Source organism: Schistocerca nitens, chromosome 2 (genome assembly GCF_023898315.1).
Source record: "Schistocerca nitens isolate TAMUIC-IGC-003100 chromosome 2, iqSchNite1.1, whole genome shotgun sequence".
Taxonomy (NCBI): Eukaryota; Metazoa; Arthropoda; class Insecta; order Orthoptera; family Acrididae; genus Schistocerca; species Schistocerca nitens.
The window spans coordinates 276,645,317-276,669,873 of record NC_064615.1 but is presented as its reverse complement, the minus strand read 5'-3'; the positions used below and the strand labels follow the sequence as shown (position 1 = coordinate 276,669,873).

The following is a 24,557-nucleotide window of genomic DNA, read 5'->3' as shown; positions in this document are numbered from 1 at the left end:
GCACATAGAACACTTCATTTACATCTTCATCTACATTTATACTCCGCAAGCCACCCAACGGTGTGTGGCAGAGGGCACTTTACATGCCACTGTCATTACCTCCCTTTTCTGTTCCAGTCGCATATGGTTTGCAGGAAGAATGACTACCGGAAAGCCTCCGTGCACGCTCGAATCTCTCTAATTTTACATTCGTGATCTCCTCGGGAGGTATAAGTAGGGGAAGCAATATATTCGATACCTCATCCAGAAACGCACCCTCTCGAAACCTGGACAGCAAGCTACACCACGATGCAGAGCATCTATCTTGCAGAGTCTGCCACTTGAGTTTGCTAAACATCTCCGTAATGCTGTCACGCTTACCGAATAACCCTGTGACGAAACACGCTGCTCTTCTTTGGATCTTCTCCATCTCCTCTGTCAACCCGACCTGGTATGGATCCCACACTGTTGAGCAATACTCAAGTATAGGTCGAACGAGTGTTTTGTAAGCCACCTCCTTTTGTTGATGGACTACATTTTCTAAGGACTTTCCCAATGAATCTCAACCTGGTACCCACCTTACCAACAATTAATTTTATATGATCATTCCACTTCAAATCGTTCCGCACGCATACTCCCAGATATTTTATAGAAGCCACTCCCTGCACCAAGTACCTATCCGCTGCAGATCTTCCTGCATTTCGCTACAATTTTCTAATGCTGCAACTTCTCTGTATACTACAGCATCATCCGCAAAAAGCCGCATGGAACTTCCGACACTATCTACTAGATCATTTTATATATTGTGAAAATCAATGGTCCTATAACACTCCCCTGTGGCATGCCAGAGGTTACTTTAACGTCTGTAGACATCTCTCCATTGAGAACAACATGCTGTGTTCTGTTTACTAAAAACTCTTCAATCCAGCCACACAGCTGGTCTTGTATTCCGTGGGCTCTTACTTTGTTTATCAGGTGACAGTGCGGAACTGTATCGAACGCCTTCCGGAAGTCAAGGAAAACAGCATCTACGTGGGAGCCTGTATCTAATATTTTCTGGGTCTCGTGAACAAATAAAGCTTGTTGGGTCTCACACGATCGCTGTTTCCGGAATCCATGTTGATTCCTACAGAGTAGATTCTGGGTTTCCAGAAATGACATGATATGCGAGCAAAAAACATGTTCTAAAATTCTACAACAGATCGATGTCAGACATATAGGCATATAGTTTTGCCCATCTGCTCGATGACCCTTCTTGAAGACTGGGACTATCTGTGCTCTTTTCCAATCATTTGGAACCTTCCGTTCCTCTAGAGACTTGCGGTACACGGCTGTTAGAAGGGGGGCAAGTTCTTTTGCGTACTCTGTGTAGAATCGAATTTGTATCCCGTCAGGTCCAGTGGACTTTCCTCTGTTGAGTGATTTCAGTTGCTTTTCTATTCCTTGGACACTTATTTCGATGTCAGTCATTTTTTCGTTCATGCGAGGATTTAGAGAAGAAACTGCAGTGCGGTCTTCCTCTGTGAAACAGCTTTGGAAAAAGGTGTTTAGTATTTCAGCTTTATGCGTGTCATCCTTCTCTTTCAATGCCATCATCATCCCGGTGTGTCTGGATATGCTGTTTCGAGCCACTTACTTTATTTAACATAAGACCAGAACTTCCTAGGATTTTCTGTCAAGTCGGTACATAGAATTTTACTTTCGAATTCACTGAGCGCTTCACGCGTAACCCTCCTTATGCTAACTTTGACATCGTTTAGCTTCTGTTTGTCTGAGATGTTTGGCTGCGTTTAAACTTGCAGTGAAGCTCTCTTTGCTTTCACAGTAGTTTCCTAACTTTGTTGCCAAGGGACTGATGACCTCGCTGTTTGGTCCCTTAAACCTCAAACAACCAACCAACCTAACTTTGTTGTTGAACCACAGTGGGTTTTTCCCATCCCTCACAGGTTTACTCGGCATGTACCTGTCTTAAACGCATTTTACGATTGTCTTGAACTATTTCCATAAACACTCAACATTGTCAGTGTCGGAACAGAAATTTTCGTTTTGACCTGTTAGGAAGGCTGAAATCTGCCTCCTATTACTCTTGCTAAACACATAAACCTTCCTCCCTTTTTTTATATTCCTATTTACTTCCATATTCAGGGATGCTGCAATAGCCTTATGATCACTGATTCCCTGTTCTGCACTTACAGGGTCGAAAAGTTTGGGTCTGTTTGTTATCAGTAGGTCCAAGATGTTATCTCCACGTGTCAGTTCTCTTTTTAATTGCTCAAGGTAATTTTCAGACAGTGCACTCAGTATAATGTCACTCGATGCTCTGTCCCTACCACCTGTCCTAAACATCTGAGTGTCCCAGTCTATATCTGGTAAATTAAAATCTCCACCTAAGACTATAACATGCTGAGAAAATTTATGTGAAATGTATTCCAGATTTTCTCTCAGATGTTCTGCCACTAATGCTGCTGAGTCGGGAGGTCGGTAAAAGGAGCTAATTATTAACCTAACTCGCTTGTTGAGTGTAACCTCCACCCATAATAATTCACAGGAACTATCCACTTCTACTTCACTACAAGATAAACTACTACTAACAGCGACAAACACGCCACGACCGGTTGCATGCAATCTATCCTTCCTAAACACCATCTGTGCCTTTGTAAAAATTTCGGCAGAATTATTCTCTGGCTTCAGCCAGCTTTCCGTACCTATAACGATTTCAGCTTCGGTGCTTTCGATCAGCGCTTGAAGTTCCGGTACTTTACCAATGCAGCTTCAACAGTTTACAATTACAATACTGATTGCTGCTTGGTCCCCACATGTCCTGACTTTGCCCCGCACCCTTGATGTGGAATGGATTGCAGCTGTCAAAGTGAAGGTACTGTTGTTTGTTTGTGGGTTTGATGTGGACAGAGGTGTGGATGTGAGCTTCAACAAGATGAAGGTCAACATCCAGGAAGGTGGCTTGGGTTTTGGAGAAGGACCAGGTGAAATTCAGATTCGAAAAGGAGTTGAGGTTATTGAGGAAATTAAGGAGTGTTTCTTCACCATGAGTCCAGACCACAAAGATGTCATCTATAAACCTATACCAGGCCAGGGGAAGCAGCTGTTGGGTCTTCAGGAAAGCCTCCTCCATGCGGCCCATGAAGAGGTTGGCATAGGACGGAGCCATCGTGGTTCCCATGGCCGTTCCCCTGATTTGTTTGTAGGTCTGGCCTTCAAAAGTGAATCCCCCTGGACTGAACCTACGTTAACCAACCTCACTCCCATTCACTCTTCAGTCTTCTCCTTTTTCTCTCTCCTCTTTAGCCATTCACGTATCTTTTCTTCCTACATAGTTGTGTTTATCTTTTTACTATATACCTCTTTACTTCTGTATGCACCCTCTTTGGTTTGAAGCTGGCACAGTACTTAACAGTAGAATATCTTTCGCTTCCCTCTGATGACCATGCCTCCATCCTTACTACCCTCCCTGTTTACCTTTCTTTGTTGCTTCATAACCTGGGTTGTGAGTAACTGAATCCACTTTCCCTTCTTCCCTTTCTTCACCTCTCTCCTCCCTGATGAAGGAACAAAGTTCCAAAAGCTAGGAATGTAAATTTTTTGTTCTGTTTTGTGTATCTATCGGCTGTACTGAGCTGAGGTAAGTACTGACCAGCCCCTCTATCTCTTTCTTAGTATTTGTTTCACATCTTTATATGAGATTTTCCATTAATCATTTTGTATGAATGGTGTGTGTGTTTCTCTTTTGCTATTGAAGACTGTGGCCGAAAGTTTTATGTAAGTGTCTTTTAATTGTGCCTGTCAGCACCTTAACAAGCCTTCTTTAGAGTAAGTAGAAATCTATTCAGTCTAGTTTTTGCCTTTCATAAGATTAGTTTCGTGTAATTGTTGCAATTTAAATCACCCCGTGTGAATATTCCCAGATATTTAATGAATGTGATTGTTTCCTGTAATTATTGAGCTAACTGCTAACTCTTCAGCAGTGTCAATCCTCTGTAGGTCTTCCCTCATTTTGCTAGTTTTTTAGCGTTATGACTTCCTTACATGCAAGGGCAACATCTGCAAACGTCTCTCTCTCTCTCTCTCTCTCTCTCTCTCTCTCTCTCTCTCTCTCTCTTCTCTTTCTAAATTTTTTATTTTATTTTACATGTCTAGTTTGGTAGGAGCTAATTTCCATAACCATGGAACAAGTCATCATGTGAAATTAACACCAGAAAAATTAATAATAGATAATATAAAATTTACATGAATTCTATGCAAATGACAAGCTGCAGTGTGTATATGAACACAATCAACTACATAACAAAGGATTTGCTTAAATTTTTTCCAGGTAATTCCCAACAGATTAGAAGCAGTGAGCCATGAGGAAATTCTTCAGTTTGGACTTGAAATTGCAAGGATTACTTCTAAGATTTTTTAAATTCTTGTGGTAGGTTATTGAAAATGGATGCGGCAGAATATTGTTTGGCTTTCTGCAGAAGAGTCAAAGAGGTGTGATCCAAATACAGATTGGACATCTGCCTAGTATTAACTGAGTGAAAGCTGCTAATTTTTGGGAATAAACTCATATTGTTAATAACATTCAGCATTAAAGAAATTATATGTTGAGAGACCTTAAAGAAAGTATATGCTGAGAGTCCAGTGTCAGAATTACCAGACTTCTGAACAGAGGTTGGCAAGAGGTACACTGCATACTGTACGAACTGCTTGTTTCTGACCTAAAAAAACTGTTTACGAATGGGAATAATTAACACACAAGATGTGCAGTATGTCAGAAGTGAATGAAACTAAGCAAAGTAGTCTAATAATTTTCATGTTGAACTATCACTTATTGCAATTACTTTTCTAATGATAGATATTGTAGCATTCAGTTTTTGAATAAGATCGCAAACATGGGCTTTTACTTGAAAGCTTACCATCAACCTAAACACCTAGGAATTTGGACTGTCCAGGCTCTCCCTCAGAGGGCTTGCCGCTTTTTGGCAGGTTCGTGCTTGGCTACCATGGGGCCCCAGCCTGTGCATCTTTTCCCTTCCATGCTGTATGTCTATCTTCTTGCTATTGTTTTTCCCCTTTCTTGGGAAACATGTCTGGGGTGTTTTTGGGAATGTTCTGCGTTTGAGGCTCCTCTTTTCCTTCTTCCTCCCTGTAGACTCCTGACTCCTGAGTGCCAGCCCATGCATCTGGGACCTAACAGGTGATTAGGTAATGCATAACTCCCAGCCGCTGGTCGACAGGTAGGGTTTGCACATACCCCCTGGTACAGGCCAGGGTCAGGCAAGGGTGACTGTCTGAGCGGCTATCTTCTCAAATTGCCAATTGGTCCCTCTGTCAGGTGTTCGGGAGGTGTGGCCTGAGGTGTGAACAATCACCTAAGGCAAGTGCGCCCCCCTGTGAAGGAGGCCCCCAGTTGGATGAAGCATGCCATCGGAGACACTGACAGTCATGGGGGATTTTCTCGCAATGAGCCAATCGTGCCGCTGCCTCTCGAGATTGTCCTGTGTATCTCGATGAGTGGACTGTCCAGGAAATCCAGGTAAAGGAAAAAGTACTGCACCCTGTCGCTCACAAGTTATTGCCTAGTTGCAAATCCTGCTTTCTACCATCCGGCACTTACAGTACTGTTCTTGCTATATATCACTCCACAAAGGATGTGGCCACACAGACATGCGACCTCAAATTCAACACTGAGGTTGTGAAATTGCCCATTGTCATGATAGCATTGCCTTCTCCTCATCCAACTGTGCAACAAGCCATCAGACTCTCGCCTCGGGGCAAAGTCACCAGTTACACAACTGGCTTTCAGAAATGACAGAAGGAATTCTACTGTGAAGACTTCCTATATACCTCCAGCCAGCCAACACCTGAGTCTTCCTCTGCTAACGGGAAAGGCTCAAAGAAGTCCAACGAAGGCAAACGGTCTTCTCCTTCGCCGACTCAAAGATCCTCTTTGACAGTGTGGCCATGTGATACCCTCACTGGGCTGACCTCCATGTCACCGGAGCGCACCACCAACCATTTTTCTGCACTGAACAGCAGAAGACAGCCAATGCTTATGTATACTTCATGGAGCGGGATCCTCCTGCCTCTGTACCCTGTAGCAGCATGTCTTCACAGGCTGGCACTTGGCAGACGCCGAGGTGACACTCCTTTGTTTTTCCTTGTCATGACTCTCCTCCAGTGGAACATCGTGGCCTTCGATCCAACAAAGAGGATTTAAGGCTGCTCTTAGGATCTCAGCGACCACTTGTTCTCTGCTTTCAGAAAACAAAATTACATCCTCACGACAGCTTTAAGCTTCGGCATTTCTTCTCTGTCCATTTTGATCTTCACCCTGAGATCGGCATTCTATCTCATGGGGGAGTCATGCTGCTCATATGGGATGACATGCATAGTCAACCCATCTCCCTGACGACCCGTCTTCAAGCTGTTGTAGTTCGCTTTTTCCTTCTTCACTTGACCTTTTCCCTTTGTACTGTTTACATCCCTCTGTCATTCAATGTCACCAGGGCAGAATTCCTCCAGCTTATTGGGCAGCTACCTCACCCTTTTCTGCTGCTCAGTGACTTTAATGTGCTCCATCCCCTTTGGGGTTCACCCAGAACGTGTCCAAGAGGTTCCCTGTTGGCTGACCTTCTTAATCAACTTAACCTTTTATGCCTTAACACAGGAGCTCCCACATTCCTTTCAGACTCATTGCGCACTTATTTCTATTTGGACCTATCCTTCTGCACTGCCCAGCTTGCCCATCATCTCGAGTGGTTTGTTCTCTCTGACACATACTCAAGCAACCATTTCCCCTATGCTGTCTGTTTGTGCACACCCAAAAGGTAGCTTAGTGCATGCTTAGTGCAGAGGCTTCATTCCTTCCTGGTGACCTTCGACGAACATTTCCCCAGGTGTGATGTTCAGGTGGAATATCCTACAAACGTTATCCTTACCATCGTAGAACATTCTATTCCTCACACTTCCTCTTTACCACACCATGTCCAGGTCCCTTGGTGGACTGAGGCATGCCACAACACAATTTGCGCACGGACATGTGTTCTCCACATTTTTAACCATCATCCTATGATGGCAAACTGCATTCATTATGAACAGGTCCATGCACAGTGTAGTCACATTCTTTGGGATATCAAAAAAGCTAGTTGGATTTCATTCACTAGTTATTTTAACAGTTCCACTCCCTCTTCCGTCATGTGGGCCAATCTCTGATGGTTCCCCGGGACCAAGATTCATTCCCCAATTTCCGGCCTGACAGTTGCAGACAATATCATTGTGGACCCTATTGCTGTCTCCAGCACCTTGGGCCGCCAGTTTGTGGAGATTTCATGCTCCTCCCGCTATCATCCTGCCTTCCTCCATCGGAAACGAGTGGAGGCAGCTCAGGCAGTACCCTTCTCTTCTCCGAAATGTGTGTGTTACAATGCCGTCTTTACTATGAGATAGCGAGATCATGCTCTCACTTCATCCCAATCCTCCACTCCAGGGTCAGACACTGTTCACTTTCAGATGTTGCAACACCTTTCTCTTGCAGACAAGCACTTTCTGCTTAATACATACAAATGCATCTGGGCATATTCCCCTTGAAGCCACTGTCATGCCCATATCTAAGCCCGGTAAGAACAAAAACCTTCCTTCTAGTTATTGCCCCATTTCTCTCACCAGCTGTGTTTGCAAGGTGATGGAACCTGTGATTCATGCCCGACTGGTATGGTGGCTTGAGTCTCGCAATTTACTAACCACTGCACAGTGTGTATTTCGAGCACAGAATTCTGCAGTTGACCATCTTGTCACTTTGTCCACCCATGTCGTGAATGGTTTTCTGTGGAAATCTCAGACTGTGGCCATGTTCGATTTCGAGAAAGCCTATGACATCTGCTGGAGGACTGGTACCCTCCATACTCTCTACATGTGGGGCTTCCATGGGTGCCTGCCCGTTTCCTTCAGGAATTTTTAAAAGACCAAGTTTTCAAGGTACGTGTCAGTTCTGCCTTGGACACCTTTATCCAGGAAAATGGTGTGTGTCAGGGTTCCATCCTGAGCGTCATCCTCTTTGCTATCACCATTAACCCTATAATGGCCTGTATCCCGCTGGGCATCTGTGGCTCCCTTTTTGTTGACAATTTTGCCATCTGTTGCAGTTCTCCATGGACTTGTCTCATTGAGTGGCATCTTCAGCAATGTCTCAATCGTCTTTACTCATAGAGCATCAACAATGGCTGTAGTTTTTCCACTGACAAAACCGTTTGTATGAATTTCTGGTGGCACAATTGGTTTCTTCCAGTGTCTTTACATCTTGGGCCTGTAGCTCTTCTGTTTGTTGAAACTACGAAATTCCTGGGGCTCATGCTCAATAGGAAACTTTCTTGGCCCTCCCACGTGTCTTACCTGGCAGCCTGCTGTATGTAGTCCCTCACTGTTCTGTGTGTCCTCGGTGATACTTCCTGGGGTGCATATCGAACCACCCTCCTCCGTTTGTACCAGTCCCTTGTCCATTCAAAACTGTAGACTGTGGGTGCTTTGTTTAAGCATCTGCACATCCGTCCCTCTTACGCTATCTCAATACTATCCACCATCGTGGCATCCGTTTGGCCACTGTTGCATTTTACGCTAGCCCAGTTGAGAGTCTGTATGCAGAACCAACCAAATTACTGCTGTCCTACTGCCGTGACTTTCTCCTGAGCAGATATCCATGCCGTTTTTCTGCCCTGTGTGGCCACCCATCCTATGCTTCCTTCTTCAATGACTCCTTTGATTGCCAGTACGGGACTCATCCCTTTTCTCTGTTGCCTCTGGGAGTTCGCTTTTGGCTCTTGCTCCGGCAGCATAAGTTCATGCTCCCCACAACTTTTGTGGTGGATGTGAACCCTTGACCACCTCAGCTTTGTGCGGTGGCTGATGTTCTCATTTGCTTCCTGAGGACACTACTCCAGCCTCGCTCTATCACTTTCAGTTTCACGACGTATGCATAGAACTTCGCAAAGGTACCTTTGTGTACACTGGTGGCTCTTGGACTGACCGTGGTGTGAGATATGTCTTTGTCATTAGCTCCAAAGTTTTTCGGTATCAGCTTCCAGCACACTGCTCAGTATTTATAGACCTTTCTGCATGTCTCTGTTTTCAGCAGTCTTCTCTTCCATCGATTGGGATTGACATGTAGTCATTTTTAACTCCTTTCTTTGTCTTCGTGTTCTACAGTTTTGACCTGGGTGCGGATGACCCTAGTTGTTTTCGCTCCCTAAAACAAAAACAAAACAAACTGTCCAGACTCACTAATCATGTATCCACTCTGTGGAATAAGAATGTCAGCTTTAGTTCAGTTGTGTTTTAGAAACAGTAAAAATTGAATCTTACTGTGATTTAGCATCACTTTATTTTTTACAAGCTATGAACTACACTGTTTGATACTTTACCTATGTTACACTCAACATCCTTCTCTACGAAGCTACTGTCATCAATGAACAGAAATATTTTAGAATCACCTGTCATATTAAAAGACACTCTTTTCTCTTTTTCTCTCTAGTGAACCTGGCAATGCTTCATGAATGCTAAATATACATGGGAATTGTAAATACATCTAATGCCCTTCTCCCCACCTCTATCTGTCCATCTTCTCCTCTCCCTCAATTTGTCCCTCTCTCCATCTCCTCTTCTTTTCCCCTCTCTCTGTCAATTTCCTCTTCCCCCTCTCTGTCCATTTTCTACCCCCCCCCCCCTCCCTCTGTCCATCTCCTCTTTCATTCTCTCTCTGACCCTGAGCCTTGTTTATGATTACTGCAACCAAAACCATGATTGGGAAATGAAGTCACTTAAAATGAATGGGTAAATCATTTGGGATCATTAATATAAGGAGTGTAGGAGAGGCCTCTCCAGCTGCTGTATCTTTTAGGATTGTAGCTTCAATAACAACCTTTTTCACCGTTTTAATCTGGCCAGGATTGCAAAGTTTAAGATTCCATAGTAGTATTCTAATCATGAATAGACAGCCCATAAGTACTACTTCCCTCTTAAAATTGACTGTGACAAAGAAAACAAAACAGTGCACTATTGTGTACACAATTTTTATTTAAAGTCTAAAGGAAATGTGCTAATTGATTGACTGACTGATTGATTCATCATCACTCAGCCAAAACCGCTAATGAAAGAAACTTGAAATTTGGAGAAGGTGTTCGCTACGAAATGACACATCTATTGATTCTGTAAGTTGTCTCAATAAATTTCTAAATCATTCGAAAATTGTAAAGTCCTTTTTGACTCACTCTGTACTTATATTACTTTACACAGACTACTATCAGTTGCCTATATAGTGCCAATGTCAAAAGGTGTCATTTAAGGAGGAATTTTTTTATTAAGACGGGATTTTTTGAAATTCCACCCCTAAGTGGCTGAAATAAGGGATGAAAGGTTTTTCTGAAAAATGTCAGTATTAAGACAAAAAATTGGCATATAGTTTCTCAGAAGAAATGAAGAGAGACACATTTCAGAATTTTTGGAAATTCTATCACTAAGGGGGTAAAATAGTGAGTGAAAATTCTTTTGAAAATAAATCATGATTAAAGTACTACAAAGAATTATTAAAGCTGCATCTATGAAAATAGGTATGTGACATCTCAGCTAGAAGTAAAAAAAAAAAAAAATAATGTGTGTTTCACTGCTGGAAAAAATACATGTTTCACTGTACTTGGAAATGCAACCCCTAAAGGTGTGGAATGGGCCCTGACTGATCCACTGACTCATCGTTGTGCAGCCAAACCACTAAGGATAAAAACTTGAAATTTGGAGAGAATGTTGATCGTATACTGTAGGCATAATTTAAGAAGGGCTTGTTTGAAATCCTATCTCAAGGGGGTGAAATAAGGGATGAAAGGCTTTTTCAAAATATATTGTCATTGAGGCAATTTTTAAGCCAGAACTACGAAAATTGGTATTTGGTTTCTCAGTTAGAATTAAAAAATTATGTGTTTAAGCATTTTTGGAAATTCAACCACTAAGAGGATAAAATAGTAGGTGAAAATGCTTTTGTAAATAAATCAGTATTAAAGAAATACTAAAGTATTTTTAAGGCTACATCTATGAATGCTGGTATGTGACTTCTCAATTGTCAATAGCAAAAAAAAATTACATGTTTAAGTGTTTTTGGAAATTCAAACCCCGAGGGGGTGAAACAGGAGAAGGAAACTTTTAAGAAAATATTTCATTATATTAAGCCCTTAACTTGACAAGTTTTTTCAGTTTATGTTCCAAAAAATAATATTTTTTGTTAATAAAAACCTTCCACTACTCAATTACAATACATATAGACATAGAAAGACGGCTTTTAAAGCTCAAAAGGATGAGTTACAAAATTTTTAAGATTATCAGTAATGAAATCCCAAGTTTACTACTGTACTGGACGTTGACTAAAATATCCGGAAACTTGAAGTCATTTTTTAATTTCTATATAGTTGTAAATTCTAAGCATGTATTTCACAATTTCCTGTGAACATAAATCTTGGAGGAGCTGGCATACAGCATTTGTACGTCCAAATTTTTATTAGAATATAATATAAAAATTTCAAATTAATTGTTCAAGGACTTTTCAAGATTTTTGGCTAGCAAATTGCCCCCTTTATGTATTAGGTATATATTTCTGTAACATATAATTTAAAAAATCCTATGTCCATCTGAATGTTTGTTAGGGTATTGTGAATAATCAGAAGTAATTCGCCCACATACTTCTAGAGATTTTTAGTAACAGTGTTAATCAATAGCTTGTCTTATACAGTAAGTTATATGTTATATATATTTTAAAAATATATAGCCTATTTCCATCCGAATGTTTATATAGTGTTGTGTGAAAATACGAAATAAATCTCTCAAGTAAAAATCTGTCAAATAAAAATTTGAAGTAATTTTGTCATGAACTTTTCAAGATTTTTGTTACCAGCTTTTCCCATTTATATTGTGTATATATACTTTCGAGACTTTTTTGTAACACTGAAACTATAGCTTGAAACTGTAGTGATCCCAGCACTAACCCCCAAGACAACTCCTACTTAACTGTGCTCCAACCAGAAGCAACTTGGAAGCCGTTCTCATTACTGTCGAGAATGAGTTTTCGCTGTAGGAAATTATCAGAGGAACCAGTTGCGAGCTGCTCCTCATATTCCAAATGTCCAACTTCTGCAGCAATATTTTGTGATCAACATAATAAAACATATTAGTCAAAATCAAGGAAGACACCAAATGGTTGCAGCTTTTTGAGTCATCCATCAATTGCTGCACGGAGAAAAGAGAATATAGCATTTTCAGTTGTTAAACCACTTTGAAAATAATGTGCAAAGTGTGCCAGGAGGAAGGAATTGTCAGTATCCAGGTATATGAGAGGAATTATCATTTGAAGCAAAAAAGTCTAGTGAATGTGGGCTATAAAATGCATACCTTAAGAGCTATGAGCAATTTCTCATGTTACAATACTGGAAACAAATATCTTCTACTGCAATTTATTTTCCCTATTTTGGGAGGAGATAGTGTGTACCAAAACAAGAAAAAATGTCCATTTTACATGAGCTCCAAAGTGTATACTGTTAGAGCTATGAGCACCTGTTCATCTTAATTAATGTGAAACACATCATCTACTGAACAAAGGTTCATAGCTCTTAAAGTATGCATTGTAGAGCCCCTGTTTACTGTAGGCTTTCTCGCTTCCGATGGTTGTTCCTGTTATTTCCCTGAATATTGACCATTCCTCATGGGACATCCTATATACAGCATTTTCGATAACTTTCACAAACACCCGTTGCATAGAAACAGATCTAAAATTGTCTACATTATCCCTTTCTCCAATTTTGAAAAGCATTTTCACTACTGAGTTCTTTAATCATTCAGGAAACTGACATTTTGTAAAAGAAGAATTACAAATGTGGCAGAGCACAGTACTGTCACACGAGGTGTGTTCAAAAAGTATTGAGAATTGTGTAATTCTGCAGGTTCAGTTTATGCAATTTTTCGTTGTTGTTTTCATAAACATGTCTGAAACCAATCTGTGCACTAGTAGTCATATTGGATGTTTAGTATGCCATCAGTTGTCAAGAAGGTTACATGTGTTTGCTCATGATTGGCGATTATTGATTTCTTTTAAGAATGGATCGGAGAATTTGTATTAAATTTTTCTATAAAAATTGAATAACATATAACAAAGTCTTAGAAGTGTTGGACATTGCTTTTTGTGAGCCTTCTATGAGTAAGACAAGCGTTTATGAGTGGTATAAGCATTTCCAAGATTGCTTGGAGGGGTTGTAGGTGATAAATGTTCTGTATGCCTCAGCACATCAACAACCAATGAAATGGAAAAAGTGACAACAAAATTTGAGCCAGAGGTATTGAATTTCAAGCAAAACAAGGACAGCGAATGTAAGTTGCTCAGGAGTCACTAAATCAAGTCAACAACGATGCAGATCTACTGACATGTTATAAAAGGTGATGAAATATGAGTGTATTGGTATGATGTTGTAACTAAGCCCCCATCTCCCAGTGAAGACATTTGGATCGCCAAGATTGAATAGAGCTCAGCAAGTGCGGTGGAATGTGAAGGCTCTGCTCTCTGCGATTTTAATAGCATAGTGCATAATGAGTTTTTGCCAAGACATCAAACGATGATCAATAAGGAGTACTACCTACAAGTTCGATGCTGTTTGTGGGGAGGGCAGCAGGGGAAAGGGGAGGGGGGCGGCGGTGTTGTGGCATGCGGCAAAGCAATTCGTAGCTTTTGCACCACAATAATGCATATGTTCACACTTCATTGCTTGTTCATGAATTTTTGGTGAAAAACAAAGCTGTATGATGCTGCGGCCTCCATATTCACCAGATATGGTTCCGTATGACAATTTCCTGTTTCAAAACATAAATAGAACCGTACATAGCCATTGATTTACAAGCTTAGATCAGACTAAAAGTAAATCACTGAAATATACGAATGCTATCCCAAAGATAAGAGTTCCAGAAGTGTTTTGAGGATTGGAAGAAGTCATTGTATAAGTATATAATATCTGATGGGGTATACTTTGGAGGAGATAATATTAGTATAGACAAATAAATAAAATAATTTTCAAAAAAAGAACGTTCCTGATACTTTTTGAACACACCTCATATGCAGCACAGTGCTTTAGTATCCTGCTAGAAACTCCATGACAGTGCTTAGTCTTCAACAATTTAGTTATTGAGTGAATCTCCCCATGTCAGAATCAAGGATGTGTATTCCAGATAGCAGTTTTGGAAAGTCATTTTCTTAGAAAGTTACAGGATTCCCTGTAGAAATTTAATTTAATGTTGGCTATTTAACTCACCTGCAATATTCAAAAAGTGACTGGTACTTGCTGTACATGCGGTTACAAAAACATTTTCACTGTGTATTGACTTTATATCTTCAAACTTTTGCTGTTGGCCAGACACTTCCTGCATGACTGATAATATTGCTTTAACTTTATCCTGATAAATAGCTGTTTTATTTCCACATGACAAGTGTTTGCCTTCCTAATGAAGTTTTGAAGCCCTTCCAGTACTGGAACTTCCTGACAGATTGAAACTGTGTGCCAAATTGTGACTCAGACCCAGGACATTTGCTTTTTGCTGACAAGTGCACTACCAACTGAGCTACCCAAGCAAATACCACTGTAGAGTAAAGAATTCATTCTAGACCTTAGTACTGTTTGTAATGGGCTCCTGCACCTGAGCTTTCATTATTTCTAATGTTTTGATACAATACACACTTTGTTTTAAATGATACCGTTATCCAATTAGTCTGTAATCCAGGTTGCATGTTAGTGCTACTGTCTCATTCTAAACATTCTAATAGAAGGCAACTTTCAAGGATAATGATATATGTGATGAGGAAAGCATTATACACTGATTAACCAGTCCATTATGACCACCTACATAATAGCACTTTTGGCCCAGATAACAGTGGTGACACTTTGTGGCATTGCTGGAGGGAGTTGGCATATCTACACACACACACACACACACACACACACACACACACACACACACCACTGAATTCATGTAAATTTCAGGGGGGGGGGGCTTTAAAGAAGTTTCTATTGCAATATGTTTGTGGGGGTGGGGGGGGGGCTGCATGCCCATTTAGTTTTAAAATTTGTGAATCATGGTCTGAAAGGCCGTTCACACTTTCACTGTTGGAATGCCTCTCTAATAATGAAGAATGAACAAAAATGTTGTCAGTAGCTATGCTCCTGTTCCCCTGCACTCTGGTTGGAAAGAATAAAGTGTGCTTCAGATGATGTCCTGAAATCAGAGTTAGGAGAACTGTATATAACTAAAATTAAAACTTTAGTTTCACTGAATTCAACTGCTGCTGCACAACATTCAGCGACCTGTTCAGTGCAGTGCTTCGATTCATCAATAGATTCAAATGAAATACCATTTTTCATGTAAACGGCCACTCCATCATTCTTCAAAGAGCTCTTTGACAGTTTACACCAGAAGATTTAGATCTGTTAAGAACAATGTACTGTGCTGTATTTTCTAGGAACTCTTCAATCCAGTCTCGGAGCTTGTTTTACACTCATGTTATATGCATTAGTTGACAGTGCGGAAGTATACTGAATGCCTTTTGGAAGTCAAGAAGCACTGCATCAAACGCAGTGTCAGTATGTAATGTCTTCTGGGTCATGTGGTCCAACTTAGTGAGCTGGTTTTCAAAAGATCGATTTGTGCTCTGTCCGTGTTACCTTCTACAGAAGAAATGCCCTGATGCATGAACATAAGATTTGTTGCGTAACTCTACAGCGGTGGGAAAGCCAGTATGGAATAATGTCAATATTATGAAAGGAATAGATTGCTACTCCCCATGCAGTAGAGATGTTGAGTGCAGGCAAGCACTACAAAAAGACTGCTAAGCAAGTGAGCTTTCGGCTACAAGGTCTTCTGAATTAGACAACACACACACAAAGCAGCAATCTACGCTTGCCATAATTCTGCAGCAGACTGACATAAGAAGTATAAACCTATACTTGTGTGCATATGTTCTCTTTGTTCCTCCCATGATCTATGGTACAGTAATCATTGATTTAGAGGGATCCACTTCACTTTTAATGATTTCTGGAAGAAGAACAGGCACTTTTGCATACTTTGCATGGAATCATACAGTTGTCTTCCCTGTGTTGAGCAATTTTAGTTGATTTCCTGTCATACGGTCACTTATATCTGTCATGTTGATGCTTATGTAGCAAATAGTAGGAGGGATCGTAGCATGCTATTCCTCAGTGAAACAGTTTTGGAAAATAGAATTTAACATTTCTACCTTCACACTGCGTCCTCTATTTTGGGGTCACTATAGTCATGATGGGACTGGATAAAAGGCGTTGATCCATGGACTTTTTGTCATATAGATATGTTGTGCCTTAGTTTAGATTTGTGTATCAACAAGGCTTTGGCTACATTTAAATTTGTGATGAAATTCTCTTTCCTCTCATAGCAATTTTCAAAAATGCCTGTTGAATCTTGGTGGGTCTTTCCAGTCCGTCAGAACTTTGTCTGGCATGTACCTGTCCAAGGCGTATTATAAAGTACTTTTGATTTTATGATTTATACTGAAAATTTTCAGTCTTAGAGATGAATGTTTGATGTTGGCTGCTATGGTGATCTGAAATCTGTTTGTTGTCATACTTACTTAGCAGCGATATCTTTCAAGCTTTCTTAAAATGCATACTGCACCTATAGTCAGTGATGCTATAGCAGCCTGATGAGCACTGGTTCCTTCCTATACATCAATTGAATCGTGAGTTTGTGTCATGTTTAGTAAGGATATGTGGGATGTTACCCACACAGTTTGTCATTCTATTGTTAACTGTGCAAGGTAGGTTTTTTTTAAAAAAAAAAAAAAGAAAAGAAGAAAAAGGAAAGGTATTACACAAATACCTGTTCCTGTGTCTCATCCTAATCACCTGAGTCCCCTAGAGTCTGTAGTTGACAAGTTGAACTCTCCCCCTAATACTATAACATTATCAGCAAATTTTATGCAACTCTGTCCAAGTTTTCTCAGAAATGTCCTGCCAGTACTGCTCCTGATGCAGGAAGACTATAAAAGTATCTGATTAAAATGTTTGATTCATTTTAATACTTGTCTTCATTCAAATTATTTAAAATTCAGAAATTGTACTAATCCCATAAAATATACAAAAAAATTATATTGCATTGTTTATAGCTTTAAACATGCCTTTGCCACTGATGCACAGCATACCTTTCCAATAAACATTCCAATCAGAATTTAAATTTATATTGCTGATCATATCAACTTCCTGTTCCTAATTCTTGGTGGGCATTAGCACCATTTATGAGTGACTGTAATTCTTCGCAGTTTCCTATGATGTGTCATAACAAATGTTACCCTCTGTAATTAATGAGGTCCATAATTCTTGCCCCCCCCTCTGAAATAGGAACAGATTTATTTAGGCCTGTGGAGGAGGAGGTGTTTCTGTATCTTAAAAACCCATAAGTGCATGTCACACAGTTTGTTACCATAATAGGCGTGTCATGTGTAGTGCTTAGGAGGGCTCCTGCAAATCTACACCAAATTGCAGAGGTTGAGAAATTTGCATCCAAATTTTCACACGGTCATCTGAACCACTGCTTTAAACCATCTACTCAAATCCAAACCAGAGTACCACATTTGGTTTATTGAACCCAGTGCACTCAGGAGCCTCCAACAAACCCTCCACCACATCTTGGAAGAGACCTCCAGGCGACCATATCAAATGGACATTGGCCTGACTTCCTTGTCATTTCCCTGTGGAACTTCATCGTCTGCCTAACATTTGAAGCTTGCAGTGCCCACTGAATGCACCCTCTGCACTAGCATGGACATAGATTTAAACAGTCTAGACTTCAAACAATGGAAACTCCAAGTAGGAATATCAACAATGTATGAAAAGATAGATTGCTACTTACCATAAAGAATACAGCCGAGTTGCAGACAGGCATGATTATGTGAGCGTCTTTTAATCATGCCTATCTATAACTTGACGTGTCTTCTTTACGGTATCTAGAATTCAATGTAGCTTGTTAATATTGACATTTTGATGGTGATGGACTGTTAGGACATTCAACACGACAGTTGTAGGAATGTATGTGTTTACCTTTTTAAGTGAGTGCAGTTGAAATCTCCAGCACGATGGAAGAAAACTGGATTGATGTCAGCAAAATTTTCTCTATACAACAGAGATAGGTGTAAGGAGAAGGAGAAAGCCTCACATTAAACATAGTTATTGCTACAGCAGATATTTTGTAATGGAAACAATAAACAAAGATGAGGAAGGACAAACATATGGTCACACGAAACAGTACACAGACTAAACCATGTTTACAATCAGAGTTATATCTTGTTCAGTATGCTTTTTTAAACATAATTTCCAGTCCCTTCTTTTGAACTGCTGTATTGCTACATTAACCTTATTCACCGTTTGGATGTGTTCTCTGCCTGTTGTTCCTACAATCACTTCTTTTTTACTTGGTTTTCATTTTAAATCACCATTTTACCTCTGCCAAGTCGGAAAACTGTCTTCACTAGTGTTGCTATGGCCATGGATTGGCACACTTGGGTGTGTTTGTGATTGCGTGTGTGAAATTATAAATTTTCACTAGAAAATAGTGGTTGCTCAGAAGCTAGTTAAGCCTCTGTGTTGTTATGTGTGTCTATGTGCCGCATGTCAATCAACTGTAGGTGAATGGTTACCATCCTTCATCTTTGTTTATTGCAACTTGTAATTATTTGAAAAGCGGGAAAATACTTGGGGCAGAGCACTTCTAATGTAATGACACGTCTGTAGAAATAAAATGCTCTCAGAGATTAAGAAAGAATTTAAAAAAAAAAGTCATATAAAATGTACGGTTAAAAAGTATTTGTTCTCTTCACAGGTGCGTGGAAAACTAGATCGACATCGCCGAACACATACAGGTGAGAAGCCATTTGTCTGTTCAACGTGTGGCAAGGCATTCAGTGATATGCGCAACCTACAATCACATCGGAGCACGCATTCTGATGAACGGCCACACGTCTGTGACACATGCGGGCGTGCCTTTCGTGTTCGTTCTCATCTCATTGATCACTACAAGGTCCACTCGAAGGTTTGTTGTTCTGTCTTAAAAAGAATTTTGCATCTTAATATGCATGTGTTGTGGCATTAAAATTCACAAAATAACTATTTTACTTGTCTCTATATAAAAGATATTAAATCGATTTAGGAATACAGTGACTAATGTTTTGTATCCATTAAGTTGCAAGACAGCACTTTGTTTTTGGCAAAACATTTTTATGTTTAACTTCACCATTTTAAAGCAATTGTTTCCGTAATGTAGTGGTCACAGTGTCCTCATTGTGAACCTAGAAGTCATGAGACTGATTTCCAGTATCTCCTCAGAGTGTTTACTCTGAGATGGAAAATTTCTCCTCTCAACCCAAAGAGGTTACTTAAGCCCAAATAAGAAACTCACGAATGTCTGTCAGCATCCCCTAGATAAAGGGAAAAAAGGTCTTTTCATTGAGTTATCACACCTGACAACTGGAGGTTACGTTGGACTTCTGGGATGGGGTTATTCTGGCAGAGTTAGTAGGTGGAGAAGTCAGACAATTGGCAAGACCTCACGCCATGGAGTAACTGTGATTCATAAGGACAATGTTGGCACCTTTGTCTGCAGGTAGGATGATTAAGTGAGGATCTGTTTTGAGGCTGTGTGAAGGTTGGTGTCTTGGCAAAGTGATTCCATAGAGTATTCTATCTAGGAACAGATGAGGGTGTGCAGACACTATATTATTGAAGATATTCTGTAGTAATATGTAGTAAGAATAATTCCTATCTGGATCCTTCTCTCCACCACTAGCTATTTTTAACTGCACAGATGCGAGTTATCCTTACAACACATTCTCCATCCCAGAGTTATCCTGTTCTCAACCTACAATAATCTACTGTCCCGACACCATTCACCCAACAGTTTCCATACCCTCTCTCTCCTGTTACCACCTCCCAGTTCATGTCCTCTCACCTCATTGTGTGTTGTCCTCTGCCATCATCCACCAGTCTTTTCCCCTTTGTCCTCCTCTCACACAGCGACCCGATGCTGCATCTGGCAGCCTTGTCCAGCAACTTCTAATCGCTGCTCGATCTCCCTTTCTCCATCTGTATCATGCTAGTTCTCCCCCTTCAATATCCCACACCAGATTGCTTCTTTCGATGTACTCAATAGTTACAGTCTGGCCAGAACAGCGTAAGATAACTGTCATGTGCACATGAGGTATCCCTACTTGTTTGTTTTCCTTTCTTTTCTGAAAAAAGCTTTGGCCAAAAGCTCAGTGTGTAGCAGTCTTTTAGTTGTACATGCCTGCAACTGTGGGCCATGTTTATGGTCAGTAATAGTCTGTTGTTTCTGTTGTTGTTGTTGTTATCAGTCCATAGTCATGTTTGATGCAGCACTCTATGCTACTCTATCCTGTGCAGGCCTATTCATCTCTTGGTCCCCCATCTCTCTCTACAAATTTTACCCCCCCCCCTCCCTCCACCCATCCCACACACTTCCCTTGAGTACTAAATTGGTGAGCCCTTGATATCTCAGAATGTGTTGTATCAACTGATCCCTTCTTTTAGTCAAGCTATGCCACAAATTTCTTGTCTCCACAATTCTGTTCAGTATTTCCTTATTAGTTATGTGATCTACCCATCTAATCTTCAGCATTCTTATGGAGCATCACATTTCAAAAACTTCTATTGTCTTCATGCCTAAACTGTTTATCGCCCATGTTTCATTTCCATACATTGCTTCACTCCAAACAAATACCTCCAGGAAAGACTTCCAGGTTCTCACGTTTATTTTCGATGTTAACAAATTTCTCTTCTTCAGAAATGCTTTTCTTGCCAATGCCTGTCTGCATTTTATATCCTCACTACTTCAGCTATCGTTAGTTATTTTGCTGCCAAAATAGCAAAACTCACCCATATTTTTAAGTGTCTCATTGCCCAATCTAATTCGTTCAGCACCACTTGATTTAATTTGACTTAATTTCAATATCCATATTTTGCTTGGATTGCTCTTCATCTTGTATCCTCCATCTAAGACACTGTATATTCTGTTCAGCCACTCTTCGGAGTCCTTTGCTGTCTCAGGCAGAATTACAGTGTCATTCCAAAACCTCATAGTTTTTATTTCTTCTCCCTGAATTTTCATTCCTACTCCAAATTTTCCTTTGGTTTCTTGTACTGCTTACTGAGTGTACAGATTGAATAACATCAGGGATAGGCTACAACACTGACTCACTCCCTTCTCAACCACTGCTTCCCTTGCATGTCCCTTAGCTCTTATAATTGCCATCTGGTTTGTGTACAAGTTGTAAATAGCCTTTCAGTCCCTGTATTTTACCTCTGCTCACGGAAGAGAGTTGTCATGGCTGGTTCTTCCAAGGCTATCAGTAGTTCTGACGGAATATCGTCTACTCCCAGGACCTTGTTTCAACTTAGTTCTTTCAGTGCTCTGTCAGATTCTTCTCATATTATCATATCCCCTCTCTCATCTTCATCTACGTCTGTAGCGACGCTCACCTGCTTTGTCTCTTCATTTGTTGTCTTCGGTGTTGACATACTGGCTGAAAAAATAGGGGATGGAAGTGCAACTACTATCTACTGTAAATGATGTATCCGACAGATGCACATTTGTGTTTCACAGTCTTTACTTTCACTGTTCACAACCCCCCAATATTACAGTTATATGGCCAGTGCACTATTGTTTAACTTCCGATAAGCCTCCTAGGTTTCAGGCAAACCTCCACATACTGCTATCATAGTTTACTATTGAATATCTACAAGCAGTGAAAACCTAACCACAAAGTTCACAGTTCTTGAAGAATAGATAAGTACGTATGGAGCACACACTGTCATTCTTCTAATACACAGCCTAATTGTGTAACACTTATTTCACATTTAAGTTGAAGCATTGTTGTGATTCCAACCAGCACAGGTTTCTCGCATGAAAATTGGCCATGGACTGACTGTCTTGGGACCAAAAATTGTGCCCTTATATATCCTCACAATAATACACTCCTGGAAATGGAAAAAAGAACACATTGACACCGGTGCGTCAGATCCACCATACTTGCTCCGGACACTGCGAGAGGGCTGTACAAGCAATGATCACACGCACGGCACAGCGGACACACCAGGAACCGCGGTGTTGGCCGTCGAATGGCGCTAGCTGCGCAGCATTTGTGCACCGCTGCCGTCAGTGTCAGCCAGTTTGCCGTGGCATACGGAGCTCCATCGCAGTCTTTAACACTGGTAGCATGCCGCGACAGCGTGGACGTGAACCGTATGTGCAGTTGACGGACTTTGAGCGAGGGCGTATAGTGGGCATGCGGGAGGCCGGGTGGACGTACCGCCGAATTGCTCAACACGTGGGGCGTGAGGTCTCCACAGTACATCGATGTTGTCGCCAGTGGTCGGCGGAAGGTGCACGTGCCCGTCGACCTGGGACCGGACCGCAGCGACGCACGGATGCACGCCAAGACCGTAGGATCCTACGCAGTGCCGTAGGGGACCGCACCGCCACTTCCCAGCAAATTAGGGACACTGTTGCTCCTGGGGTATCGGCGAGGACCATTCGCAACCGTCTCCATGAAGCTGGGCTACGGTCCCGCACACCGTTAGGCCGTCTTCCGCTCACGCCCCAACATCGTGCAGCCCGCCTCCAGTGGTGTCGCGACAGGCGTGAATGGAGGGACGAATGGAGACGTGTCGTCTTCAGCGATGAGAGTCGCTTCTGCCTTGGTGCCAATGATGGTCGTATGCGTGTTTGGCGCCGTGCGGGTGAGCGCCACAATCAGGACTGCATACGACCGAGGCACACAGGGCCAACACCTGGCATCATGGTGTGGGGAGCGATCTCCTACACTGGCCGTACACCACTGGTGATCGTCGAGGGGACACTGAATAGTGCACGGTACATCCAAACCATCATCGAACCCATCGTTCTACCATTCCTAGACCGGAAAGGGAACTTGCTGTTCCAACAGGACAATGCACGTCCGCATGTATCCCGTGCCACCCAACGTGCTCTAGAAGGTGTAAGTCAACTAGCCTGGCCAGCAAGATCTCCGGATCTGTTCCCCATTGAGCATGTTTGGGACTGGATGAAGCGTCGTCTCACGCGGTCTGCACGTCCAGCACGAACGCTGGTCCCACTGAGGCGCCAGGTGGAAATGGCATGGCAAGCCGTTCCACAGGACTACATCCAGCATCTCTACGATCGTCTCCATGGGAGAATAGCAGCCTGCATTGCTGCGAAAGGTGGATATACACTGTACTAGTGCCGACATTGTGCATGCTCTGTTGCCTGTGTCTATGTGCCTGTGGTTCTGTCAGTGTGATCATGTGATGTATCTGACCCTAGGAATGTGTCAATAAAGTTTCCCCTTCCTGGGACAATGAATTCACGGTGTTCTTATTTCAATTTCCAGGAGTGTAGATGCTGAAACTACACATTGTTCGAAGTTAAATTACAGAAGTTACAGTTAAAACTTAACTCATTAAATTAACTGAATACACCGAAAAATTCGTTCCTTTTAACAGTTTCTTCTATTACAAGGTGTAGACTGAATTATTTGTTTAAATCATGGAATTAACAATTATCATTAAGCAAACAATACTTTTGACAAAACTGGTAATTACTTTTGAATTAATTAAGTGCTGGCTTTGCTAACATGTTTTCGAATAGAGCTAAATAGATACTTTAAGATTACTAGTATTTCATCTTCCAAATGTTTATAATTAGTACAGATTTTGTATTTGTTTATATGTCAACAGTAGAATTTCAGTTATGAAACAATTACTATTTTGCCCTATAATGAAAGATAATAACTAGAAATAGTTGAAATAAATTAGAAAATCAGTTACTTACATAAAACTAAGCACAAAATAAGATCTGGTGTTATATACTTTAAGACTAAGGGCCAACCTTTTTCTTTTATGAAAATGCAGATTATATAAACTTATGTTAATGATGGTTAGTTAAAATTGGAAAAAAAAAAAAAGATAATTTTAAGGAGGCCGATAACAAAACAAAAGGGAAGTAAAATTATCCCAGCTTGTTTTGTCACACACCCTCTTCCATTTCTGTAGTATTGCTTTCAAGTTAATGTCCATTGTATAGGCCCTGAATATACCTTCTACCTTTCAGTTTTCCTGTCTTTGTGTAGGACTGGTTTTCCATCTAAGCTGCTGATATTCATAGCCTTGCTTCTCTTTTCCCTTTAATTTTGATTTAGGTGTTATCTATCTATCTTTCTCCTATTGAAATATGCTTCTGAATCCTTATATTCGCCCTCTAGTCATTCCTTCTTAGCCATTTTGAACTTCATGTCAGTCTTATTTTTTAGACATTTGTATTCCCTTTTACCTGCTTCATTTACTGTACTTTTATATTTTCTCCATTGATCAGTTAAATGCAGTATCTCCTGTGTTATCCAAGGATTTCCACTAGGCCTTGTCTTTTTGCCAATTTGATTGTCTGCTGCTTTCACTGTTTCATCTCTTGACGCT

General features: G+C 40.9%; 1 protein-coding gene across 2 annotated transcripts in view; it reads left to right on the top strand.

Annotated features, from left to right (window-relative positions):
- LOC126236023 (uncharacterized) overlaps window positions 1-24,557 on the top strand; it is a 109,883-nt gene that overhangs the window by 78,473 nt on the left and 6,853 nt on the right. Inside the window, exons 6-7 of one of the 2 annotated variants that reach the window (XM_049945046.1) lie at window positions 4,310-4,408; window positions 18,895-19,028. In XM_049945046.1, coding sequence (XP_049801003.1) covers window positions 4,310-4,399 — 90 coding nt within the window. In that variant the 3' untranslated portion in view covers window positions 4,400-4,408; window positions 18,895-19,028. Of the gene's footprint in view, window positions 1-4,309; window positions 4,409-18,894; window positions 19,105-24,557 lie in introns of those variants that run through there. The other variant, XM_049945045.1, reaches the window with a different exon arrangement.